A 15,453-nucleotide genomic window follows, 5' to 3' on the forward strand; every position below is an offset into this window, starting at 1 on the left:
AATTCTTAAGAGAGAATGAGAAAGAAAAGAGGGAAGAGTAGGAATGGGTTAAGTGTGGTCTTGGAGAAAACAGAGAGCAATTTCTGGAGTGAGCTAAGAATTTCAGCAAACTCAACAATGATACCAGCTCAGTGATCCCACGGGCTGTAGTTTGAGTAACAATATCTGATATTTAACCAAGTTGGAACTGGATCCCAGCAGAAGAATATAAGGGATTGTTAGAATGAATCAAGACAGACCTCTCACGTTAACACCTAAGAAGCAAAGTCACGAACTGACTAAGGGAAATTGCTTTGAGAAGCCTCATAAGATTTCTGAGATACATGTTGATTTCCAAGTTTTGCTGGTTTCCTTTTTCATTAGCAATAAAGTCTCTGAACGAAAGGCCTGTCAGCTCATTCTTAGAATGTTTGTGAAAGGAAATGGAAAATTTTCTATTCCGTAGCTAGTGTAGAACAGAAAAAAAAAAAAAAAAACTGCTAATTGATGACAGTTCTAAGGAGAAACACAGGCTGAAAAGAAGAGGACACACAGGACCAGCACCTGAGGAAGTGACCCCTGAGGTTTACCAAGCGGGAGGTCCACGTGGGCTTTCCTGATTCCTAATTTTTCCATTCTATATTGGCTTGTTTGAGGAGCTGTAATGGTTCTTAGAGTAGACTCTGGATACTTGTAGATTGAATGGTTATGGTCCAAACTATTCGCGGTGCTCTGGAGGGCTGTGGCAGTGGCAGCTGATAATTTGTGAGGCATGGATGTGAGTCCAGAGCTGATGTGCTGTGGTGTTACAGGGAAAAACTTGAGTACCCCAGCCTAGCTGGCTGCCCAGAAGCCTCGTTGAGGCAGTTTTAGTTTCTTTTCAAAATTTCCATTATCCCTTAGGCAGTATTTCCTGTGGAGCTCTGTGTTATACGTGTCCTTCCCGCATATTAATGATCAGACGAGATGGGGCGCATTTGGGGTGGCATGGCCACAGACTCAAATATTAATAATCTAATACGGTCTTGAATTTTACTTCTTGCCTTTGGCATAGCTCCTCCATTTTGTAAAAAGACCAATATGTCTTCTCATAGAACATTTCAAAATAATATTTAAGCAGAATTTTTTTTAGCATACTCTTAAAGTGATTTTCTTTCTCATCAATGATAACTTATTTTGTGGATTTTTTCCCTCAGTTGCTTTTTTTTAGCCAAAGGGGAATTTTTAAGACTCTTTACCCTTAACTCTAGCTGGATATGTCAGATTTGAAATTGTGTTAATTTCCTCTCTATACAAGAGGACATTATTAATTACAAAGTCTTTGCTAAGGATGAAAAATCTTGGCGTTAACCATTAATTCCTATTATAATTAATGTGAAAGCTACTGTGTTGCTATTAATAGAAAAGTAAATTCAAGAGCCAGGCTGATACTATTAATTATACACACATTATAAATATCTGAAATGTTGTAAACATATGTGAAAAAGCTCCTGTAAGCCATCTTGAAATTAGTGGCAGCCATAGAGCTTCTCGGTTCCATCTCATACAAAAATAAGTCTATTTTCTATTTGCTTATTTCTTTGTTTAAATAAAACATTGAATTTTATTGCAGTAATACAGGAAAGTGAGCAGGAAGAAGGGATGATATACAAGTCATGCTAGAAATGCAAGATATTTTGGAAGTAGTGGTTTCACTGCTTGCTGGCTGATTCAGAGGAGCCGGTAGAGTACAGGTGGATCTATAAAGACATGGTTCATATAAACCAAAACCTAGGGAAAGTAATCATGTGAGGAAGTACCTTCCTCCCTTAATTGCTGAGGAAGTCATTGCTTTTTATGAGGATACTTTTGCAGGACTTAGTTTTCTTGGATAAAAACTGTTATAATAAATCCTCTTCAGTTCAGAATAAGGGATCGACCATATCTCAAGCTTAACATCTTATAATAAAATATTTAAAATTTTTATTTACTTGGAAATTCAGTCTTATTACTGAGTAATAGAATTCTTAAGTTAAGTGGGTACTAACAATTGAAAGAGATCGTTAAAGAAAAATCACTATTCGTAGTATGAATGCAACAATGTTATCAACATTAAAGCACCAAGTTATATCCTTTATTACAGATTTTTTGCTCAATACAAATTATACTTTATCCCAGGTATTGAAACCCTAATTAATAATATTTGGTTGTACATATATGAGCTCTCTCAATAACAATACTGTGTTTACTTTGAATGTTTAGAATAATATTTGCTACACTACTAAGCACAATTTTAAGGAAAATTTTAAAATATAATGATTAATCATTTAAATATCTAACCTTTATTTGTATTCATTTTAGTTCATGATTGAAATAAAGAATTTTGCTGTATCTTGTATACCAACTGATTGGGTTAAGGTTGGAAGGTAAGTTTAAAAATACATTTTATATATATATATGTATTTTAATTTTGTATAACCTTTTTCTTTCCTTTTTTTTTGTTGGGGGAGGAACATAATTAGGTTTATCCATTTATTTATTTTTATAGGAGGTACTGGGGATTGAACCCAGGACCTCGTGCACATTAAGCATGTGCTCTGCCACTTGGGCTGTACCCTCCCCGCCTTAAAAATACATTGTAGATAGTAACTACTATGTATAAAATGGATAAACAACGAGATCCTACTGTATAGCACAGGGAACTGTATTCAATATTTTATAATGGCCTAAAATGAAAAAGAATATGAAAATATGTATAAACGAATCACTGTGCTGTACACCAGAAATTAACACAACATTATAAATCAGCTATACTTCAATTAAAAAAAAAAACTCCCACAAAAAATACATTTTTTTTTATTAACATGAACTATAAAGACATCTGTGTACCTGCATGCTTCTGGACTGATAATAACCACATCCTTGACATGAAAAGCAGTTTTCTCATGGAACTTTTATCCAGAGAAATAATAATCTTAAACCCTTTTTATCATTGATTTTAAAACATTTGTCCAAAGGATATCTTATTTGTATACATTTGTTTTCTTGCTTTGTAAATTACTGTTTTATTCTTAAACCTCAGAGGACACTTTTAACACGTGGAGGGGAAAACTTGCAGAATCTTCAACTATAAGATTAATTTGGTTGTTTGAACTTCTTGATGAATGCTATACCTGACATTTCTTTTAAGAAGCTGACATTTCATTTTCTGCCTCACTGAGCTCTGCATTTCTTTTTTCTTAATGTTTTCCATGGCACTAGCTCTAGTAGTTCTTTACATGTCCTTTTTGTAAGTCGTATCATGAATCAAAACCAAAATTAGAGACCCACATTGAGACTTTGCCTTTTCTCCTTGGTTAAGCATTGATTCTCAAGAAGGGCCTCATTTAAAAAAGTAGTTTTAGAGAAGTATATTTTCTTTTGTGAGTGGCATCCTTTGTGAAATATTTATTACACCTGTTAATATGTTTGCATGAACTTGAGATGAAAATGTTACATTTGCCTAAGATAACAGAAGAGAGACTAGTAGCTGGTAATGGTATCAAGGCTCTGTGTTAAGAATGGAAGAAAATTTTGACATGATACACGAATGTTGTTAATTTGTTATTTTAATTAAAAAAGAAAACTATTATCCATGGCCACTATTAAAGGATCCTGAAGGCATAATCATGGATTCCTTAAGCTCTAATACTATCCTTTTTCCCCCTCTGTGTTAGCAGAGCGGTAATTGAGTTCTAGGTATTGATTTTAGGAGATGTTTTCTCCTTTTGCAGTCATTCTTTATTTTTGTCCTATACTTCAGCTAACGAATGGTAATATGCTTTGTGAAGAGAAATTATAAGAAATCATGTTAGTCTATCAAGAACAGTCACTGAAATGTCTCACTAAATACGTTTTGTCAGAAGAGAAAGCTATGATGAATATGTTTGCATAGAAATCTAGATGACATACTTTAAAAGCAATAAGCAAGACATAAATCAGTACCAGTGTCTTTTGAACAATTCAGTGATGTAAACTGAATGAATAAATAAGATGGTTTGGGGGAAGGTTCATTTTGATTTTTTTATCTGTCGTTTAGCCATCAGAGCCTTGACAGGGATAGGTTTAGCATATCATTAGTCACATTTTGAATGTGAAAGGCTCACTCCTAATCCAGTAATATGTGTAATCCAGTAACTTGCCAAATTAAAGATAATTGTGACAGCACATTACAGGAGTTGGGGTGCAAACAAAGATCAGAGTGCACTCTGTCATCACCTGCCTATCACTCAGCTTTGACCTTTTCCTCTTAAAGGTCTCATCTTAGTAATAACATCAACAGTAATAACCACCACCACCACCGTGGAACAACTCCTAACACTGAGCACTGATAACGTAGATACTCTGCTAAGCGCTATCTGATTCATCCTCTCATCAGTACCTATGAAGTAGATAAAATTATTATCCCCTTTGATAGAAGAGGCGAGTGATGTTTAGAGGTCAGTTACATCGGCCCAAAGTCACATAGCTGGCATGTAAGTGGCAGAGTTGGAGCCTTGGTCTGGACTCTCTGACTAGGGACCTATTGAATCCGCCGTTGGGCTCTACAGAGATTGTATGCAAGCCCAGAAGAGGAACACATGGTATTTCTTCCCATCTAGGGTCATGTGAATCTACAGTTGGGTCATGTGAATCTACAGTTAGATCATGAAGAGTTCCTCTTCTTTGACTGCCTCCTGAATTATTACATTGCTGTTCCTTGTAATGCTTTTCTGTTTCCCCACTGAAATAATCTAATCATACAGAAAAGTGCAAATTATAAACAATAATATAACTTTCACCAATGTATCCCACTCCTAGCTTTGTCAGGATTTATTTTGCCATATTTACTTCTGATCTTTTTTTTTAAAGCAAGCATTTTCATTTAGGATAATTTAAAGGAAAAAGCTCTTTGCTTATGAAATAGAAATTCTAAACTTTGTTTTTGCCATATGGATATAATTTGAATTTTAAAAGCTTCCCAAACATAATCTGATGATTTTGATCTCCACATACTTTACTTACAACAAAGATCTTTGGAATTAATAAGGTTCAGGATCATACTTAAAGAATGTTCTCTGTTTAACAGCTATTTACTTTTAAGGTTCGTCAGAATAATAAATAACTTCTTTAGTTTTCTGAAGTGATGGCATTACTGATTTCTTAGTAACCTTGATTTCCTGTTTCTGTTTTTTTCCCTCTTCTAGCACAAAAGCTGTGAGCCGCTTTCACTCTCCTTTTATTGTAGAAAATTACAGACATCTGAATCAACTCCGGGAGCAGCTAGTCCTTGACTGCAATGCCGAATGGCTTGATTTTCTAGAGTGAGTTTACAATGAAAAATATAATCTGATTTTTTGCTGTGAGAAATAGACCGGAAAATCTTTCCATCAAAAAGAAAAGTAGATATTACTACTTGTGACCTGCCATCAAATAGTTGAGTACATGTGTTCTCTGATTTTATTTTTAATCCATTGAAATGTAAGCTCATCTTGGTCTCTGTTGAGGGACCAGATATACTTTATTGTAACTGTACTAACATTTTGGTGCTAAGGATGTCTAGTGGCATCACTTTTAAGTTCCACCTTGGACTTTGTTTAGTTTTCTTATATAAAGGCTTGATAATTTCAGAGTTAGACAAGTTATTCGTTTTTCTTTTTTTAAATTATCTCCATTTAATTTTTTTCTTATATTTTTACATCCTTTGTTTTCCTCCTAACTTTTTAATTTGAAAAATTTTAAATGTGTAGAAAAGTTGCAATGAAGATCTATATACCCTGCACCTAGCTTTATCAGATGTTAATATTTGCCACATTTGTTTTATATCTCTCTCATACACTTTTTATTCTGAACCATTTTAAAGTAAGCTTTGGACATTATAACTCTTCACCCCTAAATACTTAAGCATACATCTTCTAAAAGTAAGGACATTTTGCTGTATAATCTTACCACCATTATCATACCTAAGAAAAATTAGTTAATGTAAGAAATGATGAATTTCCTCTTTCCCCATATTTAAAAAATTCTTTACATGTTGTATTTGGTTATTAAGGTTTTTTTAGTGTATTTGAATCTAGAATAGTCCCCCACTTTTTTTAATTTTTCTATTACGAGATTTTTTTTCCAGCAGGTCCTTGACGTTGTCTCAAAGGCTATTTCATTCTGGATTAATTTAGTCATGTGTTCACATTAACAGGTTTAAGTCTGTGGTGTGCTGGTAAATGGTTAACAGCCAGCTCTCTGGAAGAGTAGTAGCATTTGTTTGATTTCTGTAGTGTAACTACTCCCACCAGTACTGATTGCAAGCTCCTGCTGGACTGGATTGGGAAGAGATGTGCACAATTGACTTTCGTGAGTCTGTAGGAGCCAACTCCAGACCACCACTCATCTAAGCACTTTATATATGTATACATTAGCTCATTATTCCTCACAGGAGTCCTGTGAGTGAAACATTATTGTCATCCCCAATTTACAAATGAGTAAGAGTGAGATGCAGAAATATGAAGTTGCGCACAACAGGGGTAAGGATTGGAGCCCAGGTGTGTCTGGTGGTAGGGTGTGTGCCCCTGGCCATCCAGCTGCAGAGCTGGCCCTGTTAGACTTTCTCTTTAAAAACTTAAACAATACATATTTAGTGACATATTTAGGGAGCTTTATTCCATTTAAAGTAACCAATCTGACAAGTGAAAATAAAGAAACAAAAAAAGGTAACATGTAGCAGTTTTTAAAAGGTAGTGATTTGGTACCATCTCTTTTTGCCCAGAGGAGTTGGAAATTATAAGTTCAGAAAGGGATTCCGATTTACTTATCCTGAATCTTTTGAGGTAATCTGGAGTCAGAGTCTTGAATCTAGGGATGGAAATTTGGTCTGTTCAGTTCCTTTTCCAATTCACTTTCGGTTTCCCATCTTTAGGGTTTTCATGGTCCTTGAGTCTCTGTTTCTCAGACTTTTCCTTTAGTAATATCACTGAGAACATGAGAATTGGACTAAAATTTCTCCTTTCAAGCTTCAAGGGGCCACATTCTAGGGTCTTGGGGTTCAGTGGGGTTGTACCTATTTACTCTCTACACTATATAGTGTACCTGAATTTATAATCCTGGGTGGTTTTCTCCCTGTCATTATTCTGGAATAAAGAAGTTTCAGGTCTCCTAGGCTAAAAATATTGGCATTATCCTTGATTCTTTCTTCCTTTTTGTCCCTTTATATGTTATCAAATTCCTGTTTGTTTTCTCTCTGACAAGTCTCTTTGATTTGCCCCTTTTTCTCCTGTGCTCTCTCGCATCCCACCATTACCTCACGCCGTTCTCACTGGCAGCCCTCTGCCTGGGCTTCTCTCAGATTAACCCAGGAGAGCTCTGCTTTCATCATACCCTGCCTTTGCTGTAGTTGGGAGTTGCTAAGAATGAGCTAACGTTAAATAAAACATCACAGAAGAATATGGTACTCACGACATATTGCTAAGCGAAAAAAAGGATGGAAAGTGTGATGCAGTTCTGTATGTATAAATTCACATACATGCACAGCATACAAATCTTTGTATTTTAAGAGATTAAATATATATGCTATTATTCTTAATATACTTATTGGCCATTTGTATATCTTTGGAGAAATGTGTATGTGTGTGTATGTAAATACATATATATATGATCTTAAATATTAACTGATTAAGCTGGATGATGAGGTTGCTGGAGATTTAACTTGCTTTACAAATATTTGATAGCAAAAGTTTCTGTAATGTACATATATTACTTTCAAAAATAAGAAAAATATATTAAAATTTTTATCTAAATAAAGACTACTGGCTGAAATTTAACTATAACATTTGCAGCAAGAGTCTCAACTTGAGAACAGCATTGTTGGGCACACTATTTTTTGAGGTGCCAGATGGTATGAATGTAATGTCATTTCAAAAATGATTAACCTCAATGAACCTAGCATCAGAGGATTGAATACCATCTATACAAGTGTGTTTGTCTCTTACTGAGACACTAACAGTTGTGCATTAGTCACATTACTTTCAATCAAAATATTGCAAGAAGTCAAACTGTAAGGAAGTGTGTGAATGGAACCCTCTCTCAAAATAGGTGTTTCTTTTGTGTTCTAGAAGATGGGCTATGGATATTGAGTAGTCTCAATTGCAAATTCTTTAAAAATTGAATTATAATACCTTTCATACAGCAGTGCAAGTATTTTAGAAACGCATTTTTAAATATAACATTAAATTGTCTCAGTTTTTATTAACTTCAGATGTCACTGAGCAACACCTGCTGGTAAACTGTCATTACAGCTTTAGAACCACATGTCTTAATAGACTTCCCATGGACCCACCAATATCTTTTGACCAGAGACCAAATCGTAGTTCTTAGGTGAAGTTGTTTGGTGGCTTAGTAATAAAGTTGCATGTTGTTATGACATAAACCCAGCCTATCAGAATGTTATCTGAATTGCCCATTTTTCAGCTTGTCATTTTTCTAAGTATGGATGATCTCTTTGAAATTGGGCAAAGTATAGCAAATAGACAAAGAACAAGAAGTCAAACAAGTCTTCATAGGAGTTGTGATGGTGATGTATAAAGTGTATGAGAGCTTTAAATTTTTATTCACATGCCTTATTTGTATCATTGATATAAGAAAGAACATTGTTGTCCACATCAAAATAATTTCCTTACCTCTCCCTGCCTCTTTTGTCGTTGTGAAACTGAAATGGTACTCACTGAGAGTAATGTCACTTATTTCAGTCTGGAAGTTAGAAGATCATCAGGGACAGTTACCCTCAACGTAAGGGTGCTGGGTGGTGGCAAATTAGGGTCTTAGCAGCCTGAACAGGACCTGAGAAGGAGGGGTGAAAGTAAGAAATAAAGTGCTTTAACACTCAGACCCAGAGAGGCAAGAGTAGAAATATCAACTGTGGCTACTCTCTGGCAAAAGAGAGAGTGTTAGGATAAGAAGACCAAATGGGTCAGAATTAGAATAGGAGCAAAATTGGCCACAGTCCAAGGGGTAAATGAGTGGTCCGATCTAAAATCAAAGCCAGACCAGGAATGACAAGCCCTGATCACTGGGCAGCCACTCAGTAGTGTTAGGTCTCTGCAGCCCGTGGCTTCTTCAAAACTGAGTCATTTTTAAGGTGGGAACTGAGTGCTCCTGTCTGATGCAGGGTCCAGTCTCCTCTGTGTTTGGGATTTTGCACAGACTCTTGACACTGTTAGTAGGATTCATGTTGTTTGTTTTGACGAACTTTAATTCAGGGAAAAATGGGTAAATTGTGTTCATTATACTCTATTCAGACATGGAAGTTTAAATATGCTGTAAATATATTTTTCAGTTCACATGTAGTTAACACAGAAATAAAATTGGATATTTAAAATGTTTCTAGAATCTCAAAAAGTCACTTACATGGACTATCTTATTCTAATATTAATAAAAAAGCAGAAATTATAGGTTCTTGAAAAATCAATACAGTGGTAAAATAGAAATAACTAATCCCATAGTAGCTTAATCGGGATAGCCTTTTCAAGCTGGAAGCACTCTAAAAAACTTCGGGTTTAAGAAAAGCAAATCGGCTAAATCTCAAAGTTTCTGAAACCTGCAGTACAAAATATCTTTAAGAGAAACATTCAGCATAATACTCATGCTGGGGAGATCTTTAACAGGATGTAAGCGATACCTGCGATAAGAAATAATGGGATAGTCTAAGCAAAAAAAAAGGAAACACTTGCATACATTCCTATATTTTTTCTGAATAAGTCTTTCAACAGAAGTCTTCTAAGCTTTTAAATCACCAGCTACCTAATTAGTCAAAGATTTGAGGCAATGACATGTCTTTTTTTAAAAGAAGTCTTCGATTTAATTTCTGTATTAGTTATTAATAAGATAACTGAAGATCACTGGAAAAACGTACTTTTCTTCTTGTTTGCCTTCAACACAATTTATTACAATGTCAACCCTGTGCCAAGGTTATGGGCTAGATGTTGGGGCTACACCGATAGGTAAACCAGATAGACGTGGGATCTACCATGGAGAAGCTTCCAGTCAGTGTGAGAGAGAAATGCTGAAACTGTTATTCCCAGTTTGGATGATGCTGTGGAGAAGCACAAAGGGAAATGATCCATCTGGGTAGTTCATGATGTTATTTAAACTAAATTTGTGTTAATTAGCTCTGAGTTTGAAATGTCATGGTCACGTGAAATGTGCAATAAGGTATTAATAGTAGACATCTTTGTATAGAAACTATTTTAAATATATATAACTCTTTCCAAATGAAACAAACAAAAGCCTCAGTCATCCAATTATTAAACAGAAAAGTAGTTCAATGTAATTTCCACCTTTCCTAACTATGAGGTATGCCTGGTTATTTTGTTTATGCTCATCTTAACTAACAAAGTGATTACTTATTGTACAGCTCTTACAGGTCTGAGAAATCAGTTTGCTAACCTTTTCATCATCATTGCTTCTGTAGGAATTTCAATAAACATTATCAGTGCTTGTGTAAAGCAGTACATCACCTAGCAACTATTGACTGCATTTTCTCCCTGGCCAAGGTCACCAAGCAAGGAGATTACTGCAGGTAATATATTTTTTAAAATTTCTCCCATTTCTCAGTGCTTTAGATCAGATGGCATTATTCAATTAATTTTAGTGTTTTTATTACAGAGTATTAAAATTACTCAATGTGTTGGACTCTTGGTAAAGCTGAATGTCATACACATATAGCTTGATTTAAAATGAACAAATTCCTTTCTTGCTCTATTATTGAGAACCCTGAAAGCAGATATTCACTATGACTAGACAGGTGAATGTTACATATTTCAATTTTTTGGTTTATATGGGTGACATTTTTATAAAGCTCCCTCAGGCTGGAATTTTGCGCTGGTAGCTCTCTGTGGCTCCTGTGGGCATTGCCTCTCTGGTGTCTCTTTTATAAGAATACTAGCCTATTCATGAGGTCTCTGCCCTTAGGACCTAATCACCTCCTTAGGGCATAATACTAGCCTGGTTATTTAACAACTGACCTTAAACAAGTTTCATAATCTCTCTGATCTTCAGTTTCTGCATTGACAAAATAATACCTACCTCTTAAAGATGATGTGCAAATTAAATGAGATAAAAACATTATGAAATGTCTAAGCAGGACTAGGCAGATGATACACACTTAATAAATAGCAATTATTACTCATTGATATTTATTAAAAAATCAGAAAGATTTAGTATGGTAAAAGTCTTTCTCTTTAATAAGAGTTTCTGAACTTAAGGGTTGTTAGTATCTTTCATACCTATAATAATTTATTTTTTCATCAATTTGCAATCTCATCTGTCTCTTTGAACATGATAATAAGCATAGTTATCTTAAAGTCTGGTCTGATGATTCAGATATCTGTAGTCTCTTGTTTCTGCTCATTTTCATTCATGTATCTCCTTGAATGCCTGGTTATTTTGATTATCTTCTGGGCATTGTATTTGCAAAATCATTTGTAGAAATAATTTGATATTATATTCCTTCTGAAAGAGTCACATCGCAAGACACTAGTAGCGTTTTGGCATCATTTACTCCATATCAGGGCTTGAGATGATTCAGAGATTCAAAGTTCTTACTTCAGATGCACTCTTATGCCTGGTGTGCAGCCCCTTGGTATCTCAGTTCAGATTAAAGCTGTTTATATGGCTCAGCATCAGCTATTCCCTCAGAAATCAGCAAATACCCTCCCTGGCCCTCTGCTCTACCCAAGATCCTATCCTGGTAATTCCCTGCTGTCTTGTTAGCTACCAGGTGCCTTCAAGTAGCTGTTTTCTATACTTTATCCAACTTTTTATTTGTCCTCAGTAAGCTTATTCCAAACTACCCATTCTATCAGTATTACAATTCCAGGAAATGTCACGTGCTAACATACTTTCCAAAGTGGACATTACGTATTTTAAGAAAATATATTAAATATATTAATATATTAAGAAAAATCATGCCATAACCTCAGTCTCTTTTATAGCAGCCAGAAAATTGAGTGTAAATAGCCATGAAATAGGAAACTTTTATCTAAAATGCATTTTAAACTAGTATTTAAGTATCTAAAGTTTATACTTTGTTTCTTAGGTTTCCAGCTTGTTTAAAGATTTTAGTTCATTGAGGTTATTGGAGTTAGTTCAAATTGATTATTTGGCTTCATAATTACAATCTTTTCTTTTTAAATGTTATTAGGACACTTTATTCACTATAGTCTAAATATTTATGTAAAAGTTCTTATTCTAGGTCTTTCTATCCAGTTTGTATTCTGGGCATTATACTGTTTTACTAATATAGATTGATGTTCTGTTTTTCTGGGGCATTTAAAGGAGAATGATGCAGTTTTAAAAATGTAAAGTAAATAAATTTGTTCAATTTCAATGTTTCATTCTTTCTAGGCAGCATCCAAATTTTCTCAGTTCTTTCTCCTTCAGTGCCACAAAATACCATCTACATGAATTTCGTATCTTTTTGTAGCTGTAATATAGTATATCATCTCAGCTCTCTGAATAATTGTTTGCTTCTTACTGTACCAGGAGGTGTTTTGTCATATAATTTTGATAGCAACTGAGTAAGTCAGTGTAGATTTTAGAGCTGAACAAATCCCTCAAGTTTTTATTCTAAAGTGAAAACCTTCCTGGAAAGTCATATCAATGTCGTGAGTATGATATGTTGATTTCATTTGGCAGAGTACTTAGGATTTTATTTTTAAAATTGATATCACTTACAGTTGGTTTCATTTTTTCTTTTACAGTAAATTTGTAACCCATCTAGATAAAAATTCTATCTTAGAATTATACTGTAAAATCCAAAAACTGTCCTTTACTTGTAATTTTAAATGTCCTTTTCGAAAGGATGATTTCAAATTTTTTACTCAGAAGATAGTTTAGTCACTTTCCTTGAGAAATGTGAGTGTACATTCTTAGGGTTTTGTTAGTCAGATATATTTAAGAAAAAGAATTTAAGTATATAGGAAAGCAATATTTCTTGGTGTTATAACCAGGTTCAGAAATGTGCTTATGTGTGAAAGTTCTGAGTCTAAGCACTTGAAGAGGTCATTAATAGAATATTATGATGAAAAAGACCAACAGATGGCCAAGAAATTGACTGAAAAGATGTTCAACTTTAGTAATCAGTGAGTGCAAATTAAAACAATGAGATAACACTGTTCAACTACCACAGTATTAAAAATTAGAAAGTTTGATGATACCAACTTTAAGTGAGGGTTTAAAAAGTCACCTTTCATATCCTGCTGGGGGAAAGGTAAATTCATGCAGCTATGTTATCTATTAAAAATATGCATACCCTATAATTTAGAAATTCCACCTCAGGAATTTCCTCTCGCTTAGAGAAACACTTGGATGTATGCACACAGGCACATATATATGGTTGTTCATTGCAGCATTGTTTATAGCATAGAAAATCTGGACAGTCTAAATGTTTAACAATGCAGAACAGCTAACTTATTGTACAGCAGCTTCCGAAGAACATTGAAGTTCTGAAAAGAAGTGATCCTTAATCTTCAGTATTCCATACCAGAGTTCATTACCTAATTTCAGCTTTTGAGTTTTTAGGAGGTCTTCCAAAGAACAAAAAGAAAATTTACTTTAAAAAAGAATAAATAAAACTTACTGTCTTGCATTTACCATATGAGTCCGGTTGACCCTTTAAAAATCTAAGATGCATTTGGGAATCTTTAATGATTTTTCTTGCTTATAGCTGAAAGACCTCGGAAGTATTTCATCATTGTTAATCAATTATTCTCACTATGCTATAAAAGTCTAAAATAAGAAGGAAGCTGGAGAATGATGATATTAAAGTGAGATAGAAATCACATTACATCATTCTTGTTTTCTCATTGTATTGCCAAAAGAGTTACATTATCTTTCAAGAAGGTATAAAAGAAGACTGGAGGTGCCACTGTTGTAGTCTGCTTCTTTCAATGAACACAGTTGGGAATTCAGAATTATTAAATTTTCACCCATAATAGCAAAGAGAAAAAAAATGGCAGTAGATATTTCATAGTTACTAATCAAAAGATGAACATGAATATGAAATGAAAGGTAGCAGTCCTCTAGACACTAATGATGATGAAATGTCTTACGTAAACAAAATCTCAGATTATGAATGTTTATGTAATAATATCATAGATGCATTGTCTCAAATTCAAGAATTAGTATGAGCAGTTTATTTGTAAGGGCTTAATGAAATGTAGTATTCTTATCTAGTTTGTTATTCCGTAGGAAGCACACACCATGTACTATTTAGTGATAAGAATTGAGAGCATCCTGTTTTGCTAAAAGGATGTGTGGCAATATTCTTTTATGACATTTGTGCACTAAAATTTACTTGATACTCTGTTGGTGAACAGGTGCTGAAGGTAGGAGAGTGAAAGAAAATAAATGATATAGAATAAAAGTACTTATTTGATTATTCTCATTGTATTTATAAACATAAGCGAAAATGTTTTGCAATTGTGAAGCAAAGAAGAAGACTGTCTTCTCTTTAACAAACTTAAGACCTTTAAAAGATTTCAAAAAATTCTGCGTTTTTATTGCTAGTGGTAAAAGAACCAGAAATAATAAGCTAGAACCTATTAAAAATGTATCACAATCTAGAATTAGTATTTATAAATGAATATGGCCCAGATGCATGCCTGACAGCTGATAAGCAGTTACTTACATTCAGAGTGTTGCACATTTATGCCTTCAAAACCGGGAAGATAGGGAATAAAAATTTGAGATTTGCTGTGTTTGAATTCTCACTAAAATTTGTCATGAAGGTTTTTTTCCACTATTCTTTTATTCTCAGTTCTGCAAATTATTTGTAAAATGACTTAGAAATGTTAAAAGAATAAGTAAAAGCTCATTGGCCCCATATAGGAAATGGTGAAATCTATGTTTTATGTGTACTGAGGATTAAGGGGAAATACAAAATAGTTGTGGAATGATATATTACAGTATGATTCTGGGTTGTGTGTGTGTGTGTGTGTGTGTGTGTTTTAAAGAAATCACAAAGCAATACGATGAATGTATATAAACTTAAATGCATGGAAGTTTGGGAAGGGTAGAAACTAAACTGCTCTCAGTGGTAACCTCTGGGGAGGAGACTTAGAGTAGGACAGTGCTCACAAGAGCTTGGGTAAATAAAGCTGTAGATAAAAACAGAAATATAAAAGTTTAAGAAACAAAACCAACAAGGCAAACAAATGTTTTTTATGTCAAAAAAAGTGAAAGACACTAAAGACAATAGAAAGATGTTTTAATTAAACAGAAATATGAAAATTTTAGGTCATTCTGTCCCCAAGTCCAACGTATAATATATTTTAATGTAATAATTAAATCTAGAAATGATTTTACATGATTTTCTTTATTTTGCTTATTTCTGGAAATGATTTAAGTAGCAACAATCTGAATCATAATTTTTATTAATGAAAATATCTTAGAGAATAGTAAAAAAATAAAAAATAAAATGGATCTTGT

The 15,453-nt window shown here is 34.0% G+C and overlaps 1 protein-coding gene across 6 annotated transcripts in view; it reads left to right on the top strand.

The window, feature by feature from the left end:
- The window catches only part of MSH3 (mutS homolog 3), a 137,730-nt gene that overhangs the window by 82,686 nt on the left and 39,591 nt on the right, over positions 1-15,453 (top strand). For all 6 annotated transcript variants that reach the window (XM_032475184.1, XM_032475159.1, XM_032475174.1 and 3 more), the window contains 3 exons: positions 2,320-2,384; positions 5,184-5,300; positions 10,436-10,543. In XM_032475184.1, the coding sequence (XP_032331075.1) occupies positions 2,320-2,384; positions 5,184-5,300; positions 10,436-10,543 (290 nt within the window). The remainder of the gene's footprint in view (positions 1-2,319; positions 2,385-5,183; positions 5,301-10,435; positions 10,544-15,453) is intronic.

Source organism: Camelus ferus, chromosome 3 (assembly GCF_009834535.1).
Source record: "Camelus ferus isolate YT-003-E chromosome 3, BCGSAC_Cfer_1.0, whole genome shotgun sequence".
In the NCBI taxonomy this organism is placed as follows: Eukaryota; Metazoa; Chordata; class Mammalia; order Artiodactyla; family Camelidae; genus Camelus; species Camelus ferus.